The sequence below is a fragment of the Pleurodeles waltl genome, chromosome 6, assembly GCF_031143425.1.
Source record: "Pleurodeles waltl isolate 20211129_DDA chromosome 6, aPleWal1.hap1.20221129, whole genome shotgun sequence".
NCBI classification, from domain to species: domain Eukaryota; kingdom Metazoa; phylum Chordata; class Amphibia; order Caudata; family Salamandridae; genus Pleurodeles; species Pleurodeles waltl.
Window position 1 is genome coordinate 250,131,645 of NC_090445.1, and position 22,715 is coordinate 250,154,359.

At 44.9% G+C, this 22,715-nt stretch overlaps 1 protein-coding gene across 4 annotated transcripts in view; it reads left to right on the forward strand.

The window, feature by feature from the left end:
- The window catches only part of MAPT (microtubule associated protein tau), a 755,319-nt gene that overhangs the window by 373,237 nt on the left and 359,367 nt on the right, over positions 1-22,715 (forward strand). For all 4 annotated transcript variants that reach the window (XM_069238040.1, XM_069238043.1, XM_069238041.1 and 1 more), the window contains one exon: positions 3,538-3,735. In XM_069238040.1, the coding sequence (XP_069094141.1) occupies positions 3,538-3,735 (198 nt within the window). The remainder of the gene's footprint in view (positions 1-3,537; positions 3,736-22,715) is intronic.

The following is a 22,715-nucleotide window of genomic DNA, read 5'->3' on the forward strand; positions in this document are numbered from 1 at the left end:
CCTAGCCTGACTCATTTCAATGAACACAGATGGGTGTCCAACAACTCCTTGTGAGACTAAGTGGTGGGGCTAGGGGATGGCTGGTGTTCCATGCCCCAGATTGTTTTACTTTTGGTTTTTGTCTGTGGGTTTCTGAAGGGTGGGATGGTAGAGTTGGGCCTCGATTGGGAGTACATGGTAGGGGGGACATTCATCTCAGGTTAGTCCTAGTGGCACCACGACAAGTACTTCTAGTTGGTGAAGTAGAGGGGGCTGTTGGGTTGGGGTGGAGGAGTGTTGTTTCTTCCCTTGTTTTTAGTTTAAGTTTGGTTCTGAGAGACACATCAAAATGTCGCTCATTGTCGTGCAATACATACACACACGGTTACTGGGCATTGCTATAGGTACAACCAAACTTTGACTCAAAGGCTGACTCACTTCACCCACCCTTGCGAGGATGCTCCCCATTCTCTTGTGTAATGTCAGTGGTCTCCTGGACAAGGAAAAGAGAGGGGTGGTTATAGGGTGGCTCATAAGTACAACCTGGACATATTTCTCTTGCAAGAAACACACCTAATGGGCAATAATGTCCCCTTTCTGACAACAATGGGGTTTTCAAGGGTGTTCCTCCCAAGGTTTCATTGTGGCTCGAGAGGAGTCGCCATACTAATACGGAAGCATGTTCCATTAGTGGTCTTCTGGTTCTGGCATGACAATCTGGGATTACTTTGTGGTGGTGACTGGGACACTGCCGGGGTCCCCGCTGTCCCGGGTTTTTGTCTACGCTTCACCTCCTTTGACATTGGAGTTTCGCTGCAATTTTGAGCTGGCTCCTGTTGGAGCTTACATTGGCCCCCTGGGTTCTAGGCAGTGACCTCAATGTGGTCCATACCCTAGCCTGGACCGTTCTGCTGCAGAGGCCACCGCAACAGTGCAACCGACTGGCCACGTTTCTGCATAATATGTCCGTCCTGAATGTATGGCGGGTGCACCACCCAGTGAAGCAACTCTTTTCACAAGCAAATTGGACATTCTCCCGCCTCAACTACTTGCTCCCTAGAACAGAAGACCATAGGGTACTCAATGCACGAATATTGGCATGGTGTATCTCGGATCACCCACTCGTCCAGCTCGACCTCACCTGGGGGCCTCCAAGGATCACTGCAAGATGGCATCTGAGACGCTGTTGTCTGCAGGAAGCCCGAGCGACGTGTTTGGCTACCCGCAACCCGATATATCAGTGGGGAAACAAGGCTAGTAAGACCCTTTATTGGTTAAGCACACCCTGCACCATGGAAAGCTCTTTATCATACATAGAAAATGACCAGGGTATACATGTCACAGGCAGTGATAGTATATCGTACACCATTGCCATATACTACCAACATTTGTAGATCCCCAAACAGGAAGAAAGGCGGACAGAGTTGCAGCGCTTCGACCTTCCGAGCAGTGGACATAATGGCAATCCTAAAGCTGGGCCAAAGTGGTACACGCTGTGAGGAATATAGATCAATATCACCGTTAAACATAGAGGATAAGGACCGGGCTAAGATGCTGGCCAATAGACTGTATGGGGTGATTGAGAAACTTGTTAATCCGGATGGAGGGACTTCTTTGCCAGGGCCAATTTACTAATATGTGCACTCCTGTTAAATTAGGAGACTTCTCGCATCACCCTTAAAAAAGGTTGCAGGCCCACCTACAAAACAGGCATAGCCACTCCAGACCTGCTGTTATACTACAAAGCAGCAAACCTACTGGTGATCAATAACTGATGGTGTGGGGGGTTTGGGGATCCAGCATACGCAGTAGAGAGGTGGGTCTTGGGTCAAGACTGCCTTTTGCACTTGCTAAACATGATGTACCATACACCATGCTCACTTCCACATGAGTGGTACTGACCATTTGGAGAGAGGCCATGAAAGCTGCGGGATGGGCTGACCTGGGAGACTCCGTTATAGAAAGGACCAGACTTCCCCAGGTGGCGTTGCTTTGCCAGATGGGACGCCATAGGCGTTACAATGCTTGGGGACGTACTCGCTAATAGGTCCATCAAGAATTTCTAAGAGTTGCAAGTGTAATACCAAATGCTCTGCACACGGTTTTTCTTTCACTGTCTTAAGCTTAGACATGCCCTCCCTCCTTATTTGCCATCAGACACTGAAATCCCGGCCTATTCACCCCTGGGGGTGAAAATCCTACTCACAGATATTAAAACACACAAACTGGAACAGCTCGTAGCCAAAAGGGACAGTCCCAGGATGGGTGGGCAAAGGCCATGGATTTCTGTCTGGGCCTGGGGTGCCTGGTATATCTGTCTAGGGGTGCCCCGGTAAATATTTCAAAATCTGGAAGAACTGGGCAGACCACTGAGGGATATATATTGGACCCTGTCCATTCTGGCCCATAGACAATGAGTAGAGCTCCTTCGAGGCCATACCATGTTGAGACCGGCTGGGCTTAGTGGCTTCGTCTCCTAATGCCTTCTTGTATATGCCCAATGCTCAGGGTGGGATTGTGTCATGTTTGTATTATTTTGTATGTATTTGATTCTTGTTCATACTGAAACTCCATTATATATATTTTTAAAAGACTTGTTAAAGCTGTGCAGACTTTTTGTCATGGTTTTGCTTCAATTTAAGGCTCACAACTAGCAGATAATTTAAAGAACTTGTGGGGATTCATAGTTAAAGTTGTCACATATTTGCTAGTGGTTTACTGTACATGTTGTCTGAATCACCAGATTTGCCTCTGTCCAAATGGTCTGAGGTTACTGTATATATTGTAGATATATATCTTTCCCATTTAGTCTATTTTCAGTAGCTGTGTGTTTTGTAAGCATTTATTTACTGAGTGCCTTTTACAGGATAGTGTAGTAGTTAAGGGCAATTCATCACATGACCCTACGACAACCATAAATAATAGTCGTTATCAATGTCTAAATATGTTCCATTTTTGCATCAGAATGAGAGAAAAAATGATAGGTTGAGGTAAATAAATCAGAAATAAAATTGAGGAATTAGTTGGTCGTTTAGTGATAGACAGAAATATAGAAAATTATGAAGAATATGGAAGTGGACATTAGATGTACAGTGCATGCTGAACCCAGTGGATCATTTGTTTTACCTATCATGATTTCCTCCATCACTTTCTTTTATCAATGGCACTGAGAGAAGCAAATGCAAATGACATTTCCTCTGCTTCTGGAGGCATGAACATCTCCATGCTGACACTAGATGTTGGAGTGCTGTGTTTTCAGTACTTCTAATATTAGTCTGATAGAATAAATGGATTCCATTTCTGAGCAAGGTATTTTATTATACTGTAGACAATTAATAGTAAGAAAGGTCTAAAGAGCTTAAAGCATTTCAGGGAATTACAGTTTATAGTGATTTGTGAGAATATATACACTTTGCTCAAGAGACGTAGGAGGGTAAAATTTGGAAATTGCACATTTAAATCAAACTTATTTTTTTAAGTTATGTTCTCAACCATCCATTTGTTTTTGTCATGCTGATTTTTATGTTATATTTTTTAATTTTATGTTTGCATTTTAAGACATCTACTCCTTCCTCTGCTAAAAACCTGAAAAATAGAACTTCCGTAATCCCTAAACGACCCACTTCAGTTAGTACTACCCCTTTGAAAAAATCCTCCAGCCTTGCTGTATCCGCAGTCCCAGCTGCAGCTCCTAAAAGAGGCTCGCCATTGTCAACCTGTTCTGCCAGTATGAAAGCTAAACTGATGACAGCAAAGGTAAGAAGCTTCTAAAATTTGTCTATGAAAGATGCTTCTTAAACATCTATTCAGTTTACCATTCAGACTAACCAATTGTTCAAGTGATTGGGTGTTCCTTTCTCTTCTCCTTGTTTGCCTAATATGAAAATATGCCACAGTCCATGCTTTCTATGCTTTCTAGTAAGAGCTCTAGTTTGATTGCCAAGCTACGTACAAACTCAAGTATTACTACATCTATATGTGGAACCACACTATTACTTTGTTGGATGAATACAACAAAATGTAGTTCATAGGACCAAAAGCATATCTTTTCATGTTTAAAGCAAAGGGGTTATAGGGTGTGGTTTTGGGGTGGTGGCATTGTAGAGAGGGTAGGACAAACAGCCATGCTGTCTTCAGTTTTTTCAAATGAAAAATGATTTAGTTATTTATTTTGTATGGGGTGGTGTGTGTGTCTGTGGGCATTATTGTGAGTTCGGCGGATGGTTTAGCCCACCCGTCGAACTTCCGATGGGGAGGTTCCTGCCATAGTGGCTACCTCCCCCCAGGCTCATTAAATGTTTACAGCTAGGTCAGCGGACGCAAACCTGAGTTTACGGAAACCTGAGTTTATGCCCGCTGGCCTAGCGGGAAACAGCCTACATCATTGTCTCCGGCTCGTAATCAAGCCGGCGGCAATGCTGTAGGATGCACCAGCACCCCTGCAATGTTCACTGTCTACAAAGCAAACAGTGGACATTGCGACAGTCCTGGCCAGGGGGGGTCCCTGCACTGCCCATGCCAAGTGCACCCGTTCTCTGCCAGGCTTTTCATGGCTGGCGGAGAACAAGGTCGTAATCCCCAGGGCTGGTTTAGGCGCTGCTGTGGTGGATTAGGACTGCCACAACCGCGGAGCTGACGGTCCCACCGTGGCCTGATCGCCATGGCCCTAATATGGCTGTCAAGTTACCGCCAGACTCGTAATGAGGCCCTGTGTGTATGATTTTAATATTTAAATTTTTATTTAATATATTTTAGAAAATATGTATTAAAAATAGGACTGGGATTTCACAGCAAATGCCCCTACTGTGAAAATGGGTAATTTGCAATTTATAAACCCTAACTTCACCGTCAACTGACTAAGGTTCTGCCACTGGGCCACAGGGAAGAATATTATCCTGCTTATATGCTATGAGGACAATGGCATGCCTTCCTTACATCACCTGACTGAGATGGGACTACTGGTGCACCCTTGCAAGACTTAACCACACATAGTTACTGATACAGGCCAAGAAAGCTATTTCACACCCAGCAAGTCTGTCGAGCCGCACATGATGGGCCTTGAAGTCATGTTTCTTGGGTAAGGCCTCTGGCTAAGCTTTGAGACCAAAGCACATCCTACCAGACTATTTCACAGCCTTTTTAGTGAATGCCCTACTTTGACACTAAAGTTATTTTGTTAAGACAGCCTTCTTATTAGCCATAACATTGGCAAAGGACACACTTGTGTTGCACATTCTGCGTGCCTCAGAACCATTCATGATGTCTGTAAAGACAGGATGATTGTTACCCTCATATCAAAGTACTTCCACACTTACATCCAGTAACAGCTTGTTACTTTTTGCATCTTTATGGCCTCTTGGCTGAAACGGCTTTACACATTACTCCAGTATTGGAACTTTCATAGATTCACATGCTTGAATCCTTCCCTGTCGTCAAGATGGGAGTCCCGGGTGTAATACAGAAGCTATGCTCAAGGACATATACAGATTAAGTGCATTAGGCCTTCAAATTAGAAACACATCACAGTTGTTTTGTAAAAAAAGGACCAAACTCTAATGCCAACCAATCAGATCACACCACCCTCTAGAACCTTCCTGTGAGGAGCTGATTTCCCTCAGATTTTCCACTGCACGTCGTGCTTAGGAGTCTCCTCTGACCTCTGCTCAGTTTTTCTCTCAGATATTCTTTTCTGAGGAGATTTGGATTCATTTTCTCTTCAAAAGTTCTTACAAAGTGGGTGCTTCAACCTGACAGCCATGTCAGAGACAACTATGAAAGGGCTTTTTAGAGCCTGTGTTACCTCCATGAAGAAGAGGCTACATGTGGATGACCTGCATAAGGACTGCATATACTGTCTCTATCCTAACCATAAAACTAGAAACTGCAAGATATGTAGGACTTTTTCTACTAAAACCTTAAAAGACAAAGAGGGTTGTCTTCTCATTTTGCTATGAAAAGTAAAATCTAGGGACAGTCTGGTTTCTGATGAGGACAGTGCCTCCTCCTCTGTGTCTGTCGTCAAGACACCTGTGAAGAGACAGACTGAAGTTATGTCAGGCACTCAGGAACCACCTAAAAAAGCTTCAAAGAAGTCATCTGAGGCGTCCTCAAAAAGATGTAGCCCATCAAAAAAAGGGAAATCAAAAGCTTCAGATTTGAAATCTGGAAAGAAAGCTGTCTCTGAGCCCGCAATGCCACCATTCAGGCTAAAACATACTTTAAAAAAGCCAGCCTCTGCACCGTCGACAAGACCATCATCGACGGTAACACCATTGACTGCCCATTCCTTAACGACAACATCTACTGTTGTCACAATGTCTATGTCAGCGGCAACTACTGAATCCTCGTCGACAGTCTGGTCATCCTCGTCGATGGCACGCCCCATCTCTTCACTGTCGCAGCAGTCTTCGTCGACACGGCTCACCTTGTCAACAACACTACTGTCAACTCTTCAGTGGACGGAACACTTGTTGGCGATTCCACTGTCGACGGCGACCTTACCGACGATGGCCTGGTCGACGACGCTTCAACCGACAACGGCCTCGTCGACAATGTTCCAACCCTCGTCGTTCCCATCGTCGATGACGCTTGATCCGTCGGCACTCTTGTCGACGATGTCTCAGTCGACAATCACTTTGTCGACACCGCCACCGTCGACGACATCTCACCTCTCGTCGCCGATCAAGATAACAGCAAAGACACAGAGACCATCTACCTTAGCTCTGTTCTCGTCGATGGACAAGGCTACTCAAAGGAAAGTCAAAAAGTATCATTTGACCCCCTCAATTACATCTCCTAGTAAGGTCTCAAACCTACTGTCTTCGCATCTGTTGGATGAAGGTGACTTAGAAGAGGATGGCCTTTATGGGGTGGCCAGCGGTCCCTCTCAGTTACGGGTCAAATGTCCGGAGTATTCAAATGATGATGACTCTTACTATGACCAACACTATTACGAATAGCAACAACTGGGGCTGGTAGGTCTTCCTCCCGGCTTGGTGTCGGATTTGCAAGTGATGTTAGCGGATTATAGGGAGCGTTTTCCGTCAATGTCTTCATCAGTGCATCAGCCGACAATTCCTGCTATACCACCAACCCCTCAGCAGTTTCGACAACCGCACCATTTAATCCTGCCTAGGCATCAACCTTCTCAAAAAATCTACACCTGCACAGGGGCAAGCCTCTTCGGATGAAGATGCTGAGGAAGGAGAGATCCATACAATGAATGACGAATGGGATGACTATTTTATCCCAGCACCTGCCTCTCCTGCAAGACCTGTTGTGGAGCCTCCTCCAGAGGATATCAGTGGCTTTCATAACCTGCTAGAAAGAGCAGCCACACGATTTGATCTACCAATGCCTGCGACTCAGCAGGATTGTTTCCTGTACGATTTCAATGAGCCTCACAGGAAAACGGTTGGGGCCATCCCTCTAATTGACCATGTTTGGAGCCAAGACTTGAAGATAATGCAGAATCCTGCAACGGTTCCTGCAGTGCTGCCTAGGTTAGACAAAAAATATAAGTCCACAGATGATGCTCCTGCTAGCCTCACCGGCCACCCGAAACTGGACTCTGTAATCTCACAAGCTGCGCAACTTCATTCAAGGAATCCTTCCACACCGTTAACCACACCACCAGATAAAGAGGGGGGGCGTCTGGATAACATTGGGAAGCGTTTTTTCTCAATGTCTGCCATTGTGGTAAGAGCTGCCAATTCTCTAGCATTCCTTGGTAGATACGACAGATAGCTCTGGTCAGACATGTCTCAATGTTTGGAAGAACTCTCAGAGAGTTCCAAGATGAAGGCAAAAAAGGTGCTCATGGAGGGACAACGTTCTTCGGCGGAAATCATTGATTGCGCACCTGATATCGCCGCCATGGGCTTTAGGCTGCTTGCTGGATCGGCTGTTTTGAGACGTCAGGGCTGGCTCAAAGCCACAAATTTTCGCCCCAAAGTTCAGATGCAAATTTTAGATCTTCCCTATGATGGAGGGGCTCTTTGGGAATGATTCGCTTCAGGCTATAAAGTCAGACACTGGGACAGCCAGATCGTTAGGCACTCTGCAGTACAGAAAAGTGCCTTTTCGTGGAGCCATGGGCAGAGGACAACCTTTGTTTTGTGGAGGATACCAGCACTATAGATAGCCATCATACTCCACCACATTCCAGGCTTCTAGACCACAGTATCAGCAGAGACAGCCCCCCCCGCGGCTTACACCAGACCCTATCACAAAAGTAAGCCGGGACGACAATCTAAAGAAACTGCACATAGGCAATGACTGCCTCCAGACGGTTCTCCCCCACTGTTCCCCTACAGTCTTCCATGGAATATTAAAACATCATATTCAGCGCTGACGGCAAATAACCAAGGACAAATGGGTGCTGGACGTAATTCAATTTGGACACCTCTTAGAGTTTAATCAGATTCCTCTGTTAATGCCTCCAATCCATGCTCGTCAAAGACATCTTCTTCTGCTCAGCTTAGAAGTGGAAACCATGCTGAGCAAAGGGGCCATAGAAGTTGTTCCATATTCCCAGAGAGGAAAGGTTTCTACTCCCACTTTTTTCTCATTCAGAAAAAATCTTGCTTATGGAGGCCAAGCCTAGACTTGCGGGAGCTGAACAAATACCTCAAAAAACAAAAATTCAGAAGGGTCACCCTACAAGACGTTCTCCAACTTCTAAACAGAGCAGACTATGTGGCGTTCTTGGACCTTCAAGACGCGTACTTCCATATTCCCATTCATCCACTACACAGAAAGTTCCTAAGATTTGTTGTGAACGGCAGAGACTTCCAATTCAAGGTCCTTCCCTTTGGGCTACATTTGACACCATGAATCTTCACCAAATGTTTGGCTCTGGTCGCAGCCTACCTAAGAAGAAAGAAGCACCAGATTTTTCCGTATCTAGACAACTGGCTAGTGAAAGCTCCCGACGTTCAGTCAGCGCGCAGGTCCGTCAAGGTGACCCTACGCCTTTTCATGGACTTGGACATTGCTCTAAACCAGGAAAAATCATTGCTCCAACCATCGACTCGGTTAGCCTTCCTAGGGGCTCTATTGGACACACAACAGACCAAAACCTATCCAACACTGGACAGGCAGAACAAGTTAATCTCCCTAGCGAAGCAAATCCAAAGAAGAAAAGTTTATTTCAGTTGATCAGTCCTTACTAGAGATGATGTCATTGTGTATAAGCCTCATTCCTCACTGCCGCCTTCACATGCGTCCAATTCAAGAGGAGCTGGACAAACAATGGAAGCAGGCACAAGGATCCTTTGAGGACACGGTCCACATAACACCACTCATGATAGCTTCTCTCGATTGGTGGACAATTCCCGAAAACATTTCACAAGGTCTGCACTTCTTGCCACAGATTCCTCCACTGACCGTAACAACGGACGCATCACTGACCGGATGGGGTGCATGCCAGCAGGACCTTCGGGTGAGCGGCAAATGGCCCCCTTCTCACCATCTCTTTCACATCAACCTACTCAAGCTGAGAGCAGTGTATTATGCTTTGCAAGCCTTCCTCCCGAGAATTCGAGGATCGACCGTGCTAGTCAGAATGGACAATACCACCACAAGGCACTATCTCAACAAGCAAGGAGGAACGCGTTCCCACCTGCTATCTCCAGAAGTGCAGACCATTTGGAACTGGTGTATCCAGCACTCAGTGCACATAACAGCGGAGCATGTCCCAGGCCTGCAGAATACCATTGTGGATTCATTGGGGAGGTTAGCCACCTCTCCTCACGAGTGGGAATTAGGCCAGCGGACACTGGATGGAATATTCAACCAGTGGGGAAAACTGGATCCGGATCTGTTCTCAACTTCCCAGAACGCCAAATGCCAATATTATGCAAGTTGGCATCACCAACAGGGATCGTGGGGGATGCATGGTCAGGGATTTATGCATACGCCTTTCCTCCAATCCCTCTCCTCACAAGGGTAATCAGGAAAATAAAGCCGGAACCCTGCCAGATAATTCTGATAACTCCAGCGTGGCCATGTCAACCATGGTACACGGAGTTACTTCTACTGTCCTGCTGTTCATCCATCAGGATCAGACCAATTCCGGAGCTGCTCACCATCAACCAGGGACAAGTAAAAAACCCGGATCCCAAGTCTCTGAGCTTTTCAGCATGGCTCCTGAATTCAACGAATCGGCCCGCTTAGACCTACCAAGTGATTGCAGGGACATACTAGCTAAAGCATGGGCAGATAGCACAAATGAAACGTACCACCTGAAGTGGAAACTATTTTGTTTGTGGTGCGAAGCAGGAATATATGCCCTCTCTCCTCCGCCCTGGAAACAGTGTTCCCGTACTTCTTACAGCTAGCATGCTCAGGGCTTGCCCATGCGTCTATCAGAGTACATCTAGCAGCTATCTCCTGATATAGGAGAATACCAGGCAAACCGTCCTTATGTTCTCTGAGATTTATAAAGCAATGATTGAAGGGCCTCTTCAGGTCCTTTCCTCCGGTGAAAGCCCCACCTCCAGCATGGAAACGTAACATCGTCCTCATCCAGCTCATGAAGGAGCCCTTTGAACCCATTCACAGGGCAGACATCAAGTACCTCACATGGAAGGTGGCTCTCCTCCTCGCCCTTACTTCAGCACGAAGGGTTTGCCAAATTCAAGCTTTCACTATACAGGAGCCTTTCTTGCAATTAAAAAATGATAGAGTGATTCTACGCACCAATGCCAAATTTATCCCTAAGGTTCCATCAGATTTCCATATTAATGAGCCAGTAGTGCTAAAGTCATTTTTCCTGAACCCTCAAACTACTGCGGAAAGAACCCTGCATTCACTCGATCTTAAAAGATGCTTCAAATTTTATTTGGATAGAACAAAGTCCTTTAGGATGACTAACCAGCTGTTCATAGCCTCCAGTACCTCTAGAAAAGGGCACCCTGTAACTAAACAGACTATTTCTTGATGGATTAAGGACACAATCGTTTTCTGCTATCAGAAGGCAGGTAGACCATTGCATACAGGTGTGCGAGCACATTCCACCAGAGCAAGGTCTACATCCTGTGCACAGTTCGCAGGTGGTTCAATACAGGAGATTTGTCGTGCTGCAACATGGAAGACAGCTCATACTTTCGCGCAGCACTATTTCCTGGACAGAGTTGCTTCAAGATGCAGCGGTTGGGGAAGCAGTCCTCAGAAATCTGTTCCAATGAAGGTGAGCCAATTTTTTCTTCCCTCCATCCGCTTGTTTTGTATTGTTTCACATTTTCTTTAAAAGTTATACCTTTATGCTCTCCAGGCTGTGGACCACAAGGAAAGCTTGTGAGAATGTCGTCACGCTCTTTCACACATAGAATGCTATGTTGCTGTTGAACATGTCAAAAACGTGTTATTTACTGCTTACTATTCTGATTCAAGAATGTGACTCTATTGGACACTTTCATAGATTCACATGAGACCCACCCACCTCCCCTGGGGAGCTCACCTTCATTCCCTCAATAGTATCTATATTTCAGCACTTGTGCTTGGAAAATCTGAGGGAAGTCAACTCCTCACAGGAGGGTTCTAGAGGGTGCTGTGATCTGATTGGTTGTCATTAGAGTTTGGTCCTTTTTTACAAAAGGACTGTGATGTGTTTCTAATTTTAAGGCCTAATGCACTTAATCTGTATATGCCCTTGAGCATAGCTTCTGTATTACACCGGGGACTCCCATCTCGACGACGGGGAAGGATTCAAGCATGTGAATCAATGAAAGTGTCCAATACTGGAGAACTACAGTTACAGGTAAGTAACTTATTTTTTCTGGACACCATGTGCTCCTTGAGCTTCTAACTGAAATGATATCTGCATTCTTGAGACCAGCGTTTTGTGATCCAAGCCAAGCAGCTGCTGAAGCCATTAACTCAAATGAGTAATGGCATGAGTAGAAAGCTAGGCTGGTGTGTGGTGAGCACCTATGGTGTTATCACTTTATGCCTGGTCCAGATATCCCCTATTAGTGAAGTGTATGCAGTGTCTAGGAAGCCAAGGCTCTCTAGGGGTAGCTGTGGATGAGCAGCCAAGACTTATCTATGAGACATGCAAAGCTTATGAAATACCAATATAGTCACACAACACTTACTCACTTACTCACAGAACCACACAGTGTTACAAAAATAAAGGTACTTTATTATGGTAACACAAATACTAAAATACTGTATAGGCTATACCCCAACTTGAGTTAAGTAAACACACTATTATATACACATTAGAAATCAGGAAAGAGCATAGAAAGCAATAGGCATTGGTAAAAGCAATAGCAAACAGTGAGAGCCCACATACTAAGAAAGTGGAATGTGAAAGGCAGTCCCCCGCCCAAGGAAGTGGAATCAGTAGAGGGGAGCTGGAGTAACTAGGAACCCCAGGAGGTAAGTACCAGGGTGCCCCCCCCCCCAGCGACCAGGAGAGAAGCGGTAAGTACCTGGTTTTCCCCAAAACCAAATCAAGACCCCGACAAGACTGGAAGAAACCCAAGGTGGACCCTGACAGAAGAGGACCTGCAAAGGAAGGGGACCAAGTCCAGTTCGAGATGGAGTAGTGTCCGGCTGTGGCAGGAGCCACTACCCACCCTTCTGTGGATGCAGGCCATGTCAACGGTGGATGAAGAAAGTCAGCAATGCAGCTCAGGAGCAGAAGAGGAGTTCCAGAAGTGATGCAAGTGATGTCCCATGTCGGCGGTTGTGATGCAGCCGGTCAGTGGTGCTGGAAAACCACCATCAAGCCTTGGCAAATCAAGAGTTGGAGAAGAAGGTTTTGCAAGGCTAAAGTGGCAAGGTCCACGGGACTCAGCCTAAGGAGGGGAGTTTGAGGTGACCCTCAGCAGCTGGGAGAGTCACAAGAAGAGGAGGCAGCTCCCACAGACGACCCACAGGCAGCAGGCATAGGAGTCGTAGTGAGGCCCACTCAGCACAGCTGAAGAGGTGTCCCACGTAGCTGGAGCTTCAGGCAGGAGTCTGTGCTTTGCAGGGAAGAGTGCTGGGGGCCAGGGCTACACAGAACCTGAATATCCCTTGGAGGAGGAAACAATAAGCCTTGGTAGCTGCAAGAGTTGCAGTGCACAAGAGTACTGTCCTCCGAGGAAAGGCATGTACTTACCGTCTCCCAAGTTGCACAGCTGGTAGAGAGGAAAAAGAGGACCCCTCCAGACCACCACCTGTGATGCAGGATCCATGCAGTCCTGGAGGACAGAAGATCCATGCACATGGTTGTCATTGCACTTGGTGCCTGCAGATGCATAGGAGTGATTCCTTTACTTCAAGGGAGATTCCTTCTTCCTTCTTGTGCAGGCTGAAAACTCATCACAATCAAGGCTGCAGCATATGGGGAGGCCCTGGTGTCCAAATGCCCTGGGTACCTAAGTACCATAAACGAGGGACTTATATGGGGGCACCAGTATGCCAATTGTGGGGTGTGCTAAGTCCTAAGCAACCAAATTTAGAGGGAGATAGCACAGTCACTGAGGTCCTGCTTAGAAGGATCCCAGTGAACACACTCAAGACACACTGAAAGCAGGAAGAAAATAGGGGTAACCATGTGAAACAGAGGGTACTTTCCTACAGGGTGCACTGCCCTTTGTAGCACTGCATAAAAGCCAAACCTCCATTTAGTGTTAACGCACACTCCAACAGGGCTTTAGTGGCTTTGGTGGCATTCGCCAGGCATATATTTATTGGGCATATCCTCAGGCGCTATATGTGCACTATCATCACTTTGTTCTTCCTGCAGCAATGTAAGATTCAGCCAGAAAATTCTCCACAACTGTTATGCCTAGGCCTAGGCTGCCCGATGCTGCTTTCCCCCATTCTTTTTTATGTTTAATGAAATATGCCCATAGATTGTTAATAGGAAAGGGCCACGAAGTAAGAGTAGGGTAAATGTACCTTTATAGTGGCTCCTTCACTCTTGGACCACCTCCTCTTTTCCATTGTCAGCGACCTCCTGCCAGTTGCTCAGTATTCTGTCAGTAAACTGACACTGATTGGCTTTATTATAAAATGAATGGAACTAGTAGCAGCATATATCAGCAAGCGAATACACATTTGAACTTGCAACCTGCTCTAAGAAGATTCTGCCCTCTCTAAGTTCTAAAACCACACTGCCTCCAAGTCAGCCTCCAAAATTCAGTTTAGCAGCCAACAACCTCCTTGGCTGCCACAGATCTTTTGCATTCGAGCCCAGCATCACCTAAGACCACTCAATGATTACTTTCTAATCATCATCGCCCCCTTCTTCGATGAGGACCACATTATCAGCAACAGATATCTTCTAAATTTCCTCACCAACAAGAACGGTGCTATTAATTCCATTCACGAGGACCTCAACATTGTAATTGGTTCATTTATGACTTTGATGATTCAGAAAACATTGCATGCCCTCTACCGTCTGCATTTTGAGCACCAACAATGCTGTCACAGTCCACACAGCCACAGGCTATCACTTTTAAAAAAAAAGACGAATAGGCTTCAGTACCCAAACTACAGAAAATTAATTTCACCCCTGAAGGCAGGGAAAGTGACCATTATAAGAAGAAGGAAAACGTTATGGCACACATCCTCACTATTTTTGGCCATTCTAGTTCCATCACGAGGTGTTTCAATACAGGTATTGACTGCGCCCAATAAATGACACAATAAAGATAGTACCAAAACATCTAGGAAATGTGTGATGCTTTTCAAATACTCATTCTTGAAGAAGAAGTCTGGCAGGCGGCAAATTATCAGAGACCTATTCAAACTAAACAAAAAGCTAAGAAAACTGATTTTTACAATGGTCACCGTGCAAGGTATATTCCTCCTTCAGGTTGGCAATCCATCTCTACTGACCATCAAGAAGCATACTTTCTCATCTTCTTTATCTAAATCATTCTCATCTCCTATGTTTTGTAAACATCTATCAATAATCAGCTCAAGTGTTTTTCTTCTGCCTAAATTCAGTGTCAAAAACCATATAAAATTGCATAGAACAATTACTGTCCATTTGAATGTGGTGGGATACCTGTGTATCAGTACTTGGGACGATTGTCTACTTAAAGCAGTTATTTATTTGGTGTTTTACAAGGCCCAAATGGGTATCAGTCTACTTTCCCTCCACCTAAAGCAGTTTAATTAAGAACAGTTCCCAAATATGTATGCATAAGAATATATTACTTTTTGTTGACTTTTTGTTACTGGGAATCTGTGTCCAAATTGTTTTGTAGTCGATGTCAGATCTGAAACATGAAAAGTTATTCCTAAAAGGGAGGACGACCAACTCTTCATAAGATATGTTAGGGCAAAGAAAGATCAGGCAGTACAGAAGTTAACAATTTCACGTTAGGCCCTTCTCTGTATTACAAAATGCTATGTCCTAGCCAAGAAACAGCCTCCTGAGGGCTTAAGGGCCTATTCCACCAGGGTAAAAGCTGCATGACGGTGTTGGCACATGGAGTCCAAGTCCTGGACAATTGCCAGGCAGCAATGTGGACGTCCCTGCACATGTTTGCCAAATACTACTGCCTCGACAGTCAGGTCCACAGGGATGGGCATATCACCTGCTCATTCCTGCAGGACTTCCTAGTTCAGTAAATGTGTCCACAGCCCACCGTCGGGACGGTATTTTTTGGGTATCTATTCGAACATCTATTCAAAGGTAAGGAATCTTGAGCTAGAAGTCTCTATCAGATGAACAAGTTACTTACCTTCAGTAACAAATTATCTGGTAGAGACAATATCTACCTGCAGATTCTTTACAGTCCCACCACGCTGTGCAGATAGATTTCTAGAGTTAAGGATGATCCCTTTCAGGGTCCTAGTTTGGACACATCAGTGCTCTTCACGACTCTGCGTTCCTGGTATGGAAAGTCATGAAAAGTAACTGATGTGCACGTGCCGAGGTGGCGCATATATAGGTGACCACAATGTCACTTCTGGTGCTGCCAACCCACAAAACTGAACAGAGTCACCTGACGGCACACAGGGGTACTGCTCACACAAATATCTTTCTGATGCAGTCTGGTGCCTGAGAAATTTGAAAGGTGAGGAATCTTCAGCTAGATATTGTCTCTACCACATAATTTATTACCTAAGAAAAGTAACTTCTTCTTCTCTGCTAGAAGGAGGGGAACTGAAAGAACAGTTATACATTATGTACCCTTACATCCTCTTCTTCCTGGATAAAGAGATGATGAGGATGTTACCTGTGTTTTTAATTTTGATGATACAGTAGTATCACATCTTACAGAAAGTAGCACTGCTGGCTTTCTTCTTTTCCCCTCGCCCTTAGATGACAGAAGAGAAGTTGCACAGGTTAGATTAGCAATACATTTCAGCTTGGAAAGGTTCAAAAAGCAGAGGATGGATTAACAAGTTTTCATCAGAAAGGAAAGCCTTTGCGGAACCAGGCTATTTCTATATGAAAAGTTCTGCACATGCATTAAGCTTTTTTACCAGTTGGCAAAGAACAAGCCATCTGATTGTATCAGGATTTTTTTTTTTTAAACAGATTTTATTAGTTTCTCATTTCAATCAAACTAATACATGGAATGTAGAAGTGTCAACATGCTTGACAGCACACAATACTTACTGTTATTCATTGTCCCCCCCCATGCTGCCCCATGTACCTCGCTGTGCTCTCAGGATGAAGTGTTCGGGTATGCTTCCTATTCCCAGCATTAGCCATCTAGTGAACTATTGTGTGTTGCAGCCTGTCAAACAGTGGATGCGGAAGCTGGCTCTACTCCCTCTGTGAAGGGGCGCAATGTCTCATCCTGCAGCATAATATTAAGCTGATCCCAGTCCTCCTTCAACTCCGGAGAGCCTCCACCCCTCCCAAGCTCTATGTGCAGGACCAGTCTTTCACTCTCTGACCATTTCTTTAGTTCTCTCCTCCAGTTGGGAAGATAAGGGCCAGCTATGCTTTTCCAGTTCTTCGTCAGCTCTCTTTTAGCGAGTATGAATGTGAGATCCTGAAATCTGCTAGTGCCCGGTTCCTGGGGTTGTATGATTGTATCAGGATTTATTCAGAAAGTGACCATGCCTGCACATTTGGGGAAGTGCCAGTTAAGAATATCTGCCAAGTAGCCACTTGAGCATCTCTGTATTCTTACTGTCTTGGATGTGTGGTGGGAGGCATAGTTCAGTTGACCAATCTTCATTGGTCATTAGTTGCTAATGTTAAAGCATAACTCTGTCCTCAGGCCCAACACCTGCTTTATTGCTGCTTTGGGAGTCTTTCTTACATGAGAAACATCTTTCTGATTAAAGCTTCATCTTTCTGCAGATCAATCATGACTCTCCCTCTGTCCAGTTTTTTAAGAGAAATTGTATGTGCTTTTTCCGTAATATCTTCGTTAACTTTATTTCTATTTGCTAGTACCATTTGTTGTTGTCAGGAGGTCTGTATAGCTGGGACAAATAGGCAGAGCTGACATCACTGGCTTAGACTGCTCCTATTTGGAGTGCCTGCATTAATTTTCGATGATGACGTTGGTAACCACAGCTCAAACCACCCTTGTGCCATGTATGAATACAGATCTAATCTAATGCATTGGGATATTTGTAAGGCGAAGATTCTGTGTGAAGATCAATTATCTGTCATAAAGAACATTACCAAAAAAAGGAACACTACCCTTATCGATTGTCCCACATCTTTCTAACTCGATTACATAGCATCTATGCACCAGAGGTAGGTCAGCGATTGTGTAGTTCCCTGCTCATAGGGTTCCTCTTTCAGTTTAGCCACAAAAGAATAGCCTTATTGTGGTGCCATATTTGTGGACAACGCATTGCCGATTATTTAAGAAAAACAGTCTTTAGAGGAAGAAAGGTTACTAAAAATGCCTTATAAAAGAGAATAAAGGAAGATTTTTTAGAGTTTTGAAGGGAATTCGAACCATTTCATCTTAAATAAAAATCTACTTTATGTTGATATATGCTTTTTGTTCTTAAACATTTGTGGAATCATTGGAATTTCTTTTTTAGTATTCGAAGTGCATCCCCAAACCTCAATCTCTAGAGTCTTATGATGGCATGGTGGGGATGTTTCAGAATGTAGAGGCATTCGCTTACATCTAAACAATGACCTCTCACAGCCATCCTTTAAATAAGGGCAGTTAAACTCACTAATTCACCAGTGAAATACTGTACTTTTCCCTATGTGTATGTGTGGAATGACTGCATTGCTGTAGTTACTGCAGTAGGGCTAAAGTTAGACAAAATGTTAATTATTACATTTAACATTTTTCTTTTCTTCACATGAAAAATATGTTCCATGTGTACATTTCTCCTCCATGCCATTTTAGGTTGAGCGTAAGCGTATGACCTCTTTTATACTTAAGTATACTTATAATTCCTTGGGATTCCAGCTATTTCATTTGTTAGTTTCAGTGTCCTTAAAAAATACTTGCTTGTGAGTGTGTCAGTCCTGCCTCTTTGTCCTTCATTTTTAGTTTGTTTCCTCCCACTGGAGTAGGGACTAAGAGGCAGATGTATCAAGGTATCGTTTAGCATTTCCTAAATAGCTAATTTTAAGAAATCGCTATTAGAGTAATGCTAAATGACATGTAAGAAAATTGGGATTCCGTAATAGCGATTTCTTAAAACTCACAATCGCTATTAGGGAATCGCTATTAGGGAATGGAACTCCTTAATCCCTATGGGCATAAAGGCCCATAGGTGCAAATAGTTTTGCATATCCGAACATGGTTTTTATTTTCAACACATTTAGGGCCACATGTACGAAATTCACGTTTTGCGAGTCACAAAACCTGATGTACAACAGTGTCAATGACACTGTTTGCAATTCCCAAAGGGCTCGCATATGCCCTACCTTGTGAATATTCATGAGGTAGGTCGCAATTTGCAACCCCATTGGGAATGGCCGCCTTCACATGAGTGGGGGCCTGTGGGAGTCAGCAGACCACCATGTCTGTGACTGCTTTTAAATAAAGCAGTTTTTTTTTGTTTTTTTTTATGCAGCCCGTTTTTCTTAACGGAGATGCATTTCAAAATCAAAAATGGGACCACTGCCTGCCCTGAAAAATATTTTCGCTGCCATTCACAAAGGGGAAGGGGTCCCATGAGGAACCCTTCCCATTTGCAAATGGGTTAGCACCAGTCACCTGTAGCATGCAGTGCATTTGTAAAGTTGCATAGTGGCCCTCAGGGATTATAACAGAAAACCAGAAAGAGGAAACTTAAAGGGATGAAGGGAGATGAATTTCTTCCTGCATTATCAGTACATTTTTGAGATGCTTAGCAAAGCAATATACCTCTTATTAAAAAAATTGCTGTTAGTCACCCATCAAAAATGCTTTGTTAAAATTTGTAGAGAAATGTGTTATTTCCTAAAGTGCATAAGGATCCCTGATGTGGCTGCAAAGTGTCTACGAGATGTACACTAAAGAAAATGAGCTGAAGAACCCTAATCTGACATAAAAAGATAGGGGAATTTGCTCACATAATACCTTGTACACAGCTGTTTTTCTCTATACTAAAAGAGAAGTGAAATAGGTGACGTTTGAAGGGTCAAGTTAGACTCTGTAAGAAGGACTTGAGATTGTTTATTGAACAAAAGTCATTCATTTGCAAGTTTCACAGCTTCATTTTTCAGTGCAAAGAGACTGAAGGTTAAGTGGTATTTCTAAAGCTAATGAGGGCCATTTACGACTTTGTTTTGTAGCTTCAGCAATAGCCTTGTTAGTGCTAATGTCCTCATCCAGTAATGGATCTTTCATAGATTCACATGCTTGAATCATTCCCCGTCGTCGAAGTGGGAGTCCCACGGTACCATAGCAAAGCAGTATGTAATACCATCATAGGCTGTAATGGCACTTTTACAATACAGGTCAACACAAAATTATCAACAACCATCTACATCTGCTTTCTCCAAGCAAGGAACATGCCGAAGATCAGTACATCAGGCCAGAGAAACAGGTTGCAAACAGTGATCTAAGCCTGTTACCAGTTAAATCACTCTACTCTCACGCCGTAGGTGCGAACATTTCCAAGCATCTCCCTTATTGGAAAAACCTCACAGCAGACCAATGGGTATTTGACATAGTTCTCTATGGTCACACCTTGGGGTTTATGGAGAAACAACCAAACAATCCATGAAGAGTTTCACACCCCGCTCGTCTTCACTTATTAAGAAAAGAAGCCCTACTTATGCTTTCCAGGGGAGCAATACAGAAAGTCCAAAGGAAACAATTCTAATCCTGTTTTTTCCTTAAACGCAAGAAATAAGGGGAATGGAGACCAATCTTAGATCTCAGAAAGCTGAACACATCTCAAAAAGCAATCCTTTCGAATAACTACTCTCTCAGATATCCTTCACCTGCTGAACAGCAGAGGCTACATGACATGTCTTGATCTGGAGGATGCATATTCTCATATTCCCATTCAGCCCCAACACTGCTTCAATGTAGCTGGTACCCATTACCAACTCAGAGTCCTTCCTTTCTGCCTCAACTTAGCCCCCCACATTTTTACCAAGTGCTTGCCCCCGGTTGCAGCCGTTCTCAGAATATAGTCATCAGGTATTTCCTTACCTGGATGACTGGCTGCTAAAAGCTTCAACTCCATAACAAACTCTCAAAGCCGCGAAAGCCTGACTGATGCTTTTTTTGCAAACTGGGTCTCAAAGTGAACAAACAAAAGTCCTCAGCCATTTCTACTCAAATAACGACGTTTCTGAAATCTTTCCTGGATACAATACAAAACAAAGCCTACCTCTCACAGGAAAGACAAAAGAGGCTAACAAAATATTTTTTACAAGTACATTTCAGTGAGACTGTTCATGTCACTCCTAGGCATGATCTCTTCTGCAGCCGACCTGGTCCCACTCTCACACCTCAAGATGAGCCCACTACAGGAGGAACTACAGCTCCAGTGGATCCAGTCTCAAGGCACATTCGCAGACTAGATTTCCATCACTCCGAAGATGGTTAGATGCATTAAAGTGGTGGTCTCACAAATATCTGTCTCAGGGCCTTACTTTTCTATCATTGATTCCTGATTTTATCATTACAACGGATGCTTCAAAAGACCTACAAATCCATGAAAAATGGGCAGCACATCAGCAGAATATGCACATAAACAGCCTAAAGCTCAAGGACATTTTTCTCAATCTGCAAGCCTTTCTCCCAAGAATAGCAGGGTTTTTGGTGCTGGCTCATATGAACAATACGACCAGCATGTATTATATAAACAGGGAGGAACAAAATCTTTCATGTTCTCTCAAAGCCCAAGAACTATAGGATTTGCTAAAAACTCACAACATCTTCTTGAAAACCAAACACCTTTCAGGAGTACACAGCACTCGAGGGGACACTCTCAACAGGGCCAAAGACTGTTGCCATGTCCAGCTAGACCAAACCCAGCTGGACAAAATATTTTCATAATGTTGAAAACCAACACTAGATCTCTTTGCAACAGACAGCCATGCCAAATGCCAGTTGAATGCCAGCCGAGGCCCCCTCTCGGGGTTGTGGGGGAATCCCCTTTTGATGCGATGCTCCAGGATTTATGCCTACGCTTTTCCCCCCTTCCCACTGATTTCCAAAGTCCTCACCAAGATGAAAAGACACCACTATTGTATAATTCTCATAGCCCCCAGGTGGCCCAGGCAGCACTGGTACACAGAACTTATCCTCATGTCAGAAACCAGAGCAATAGGCCTTCCACAGATGCGAAAGCTCCTGTCAATGAACCAGGGTCAACATCCAGAACCAGCATCTCTGCATTCACACGCATGGCTCCTGAATTCTATGAATTTAGAGAACTCAACTTCACTCAAGAATGCAGAGACATAGGCCCTCATTATGACTTTGGCAGTCTATTTCTTAGACTGCCGAAGTCACGCCCGCCACATGACCGCCAGTGTTGGCGGTCTTCAGACCGCCATAATATGGCTGCTGGCTGCTCTCCGCCACTATTTGGTGGGCAAGCTGCCAGCAGCCATACTGGCGGTCGGCGGTATAGTGCAGTTTGCTCCGTTGCCACCGCCACGTCACCGCCAGCTATTTTACTACATTGTAGACGGTGTGGCGGTGTTGTGTTGGGGGATGCTGGTGGCAGAGAAAGTGCCAAGGACCCTGTTCCCTCCTGGACGACCACCAGGTAAGGTGATCGACCGACTGGGGGTGGGGGAGTGTTGAGTGTTGTGTGTGTGAGTGGAGGGGGTGTAGTGTGTGTTTGTGTATGTGTGTGCGCAAGTGTCTGTGTGCTTGTGTGAATGCGGGGGTGGGAGGAGTATGGGTGTGTGTATGCGGGGGGAGTATGTGTGCGTGTATGCAGGGAGGGGTGTTGTGGCCATGTGTGTGTGTGAATGAGTGCACGTGGATGTGTGTGTGTGCATGTATGCAAGTGTGGTGTGTGAGTGGATGGGGGTAGGGGTTCAGAACAGGGGGCAGGAAGTACAGAATGGGGATCGGGAGGGGGACAACGCTCCTTAGGGAGGGGCTTCTGATGGGGTTGGGGGTGGGCTCTTACATGGAGGGAAGGGTTGGGGAGTCCTGTTGTGGCAACAGGAATGAGCATTCCTGCACCAGTATCCTTACCGCCAGGGATTTCGTGACAGGGCTGCCACCACGGAATCCATGGCGGTAAGGATACTCAAACTACAGCGGGCGGTGTTAGGTGGACCGCTGGGTCAAAGGTGGTCAACCTTCGGCCAGGCGGTCCCACCCCCCTGGCAGTAAAGGTGATGAACTGACTGCAATGCAGCCACTTCACTTGCAATGTCA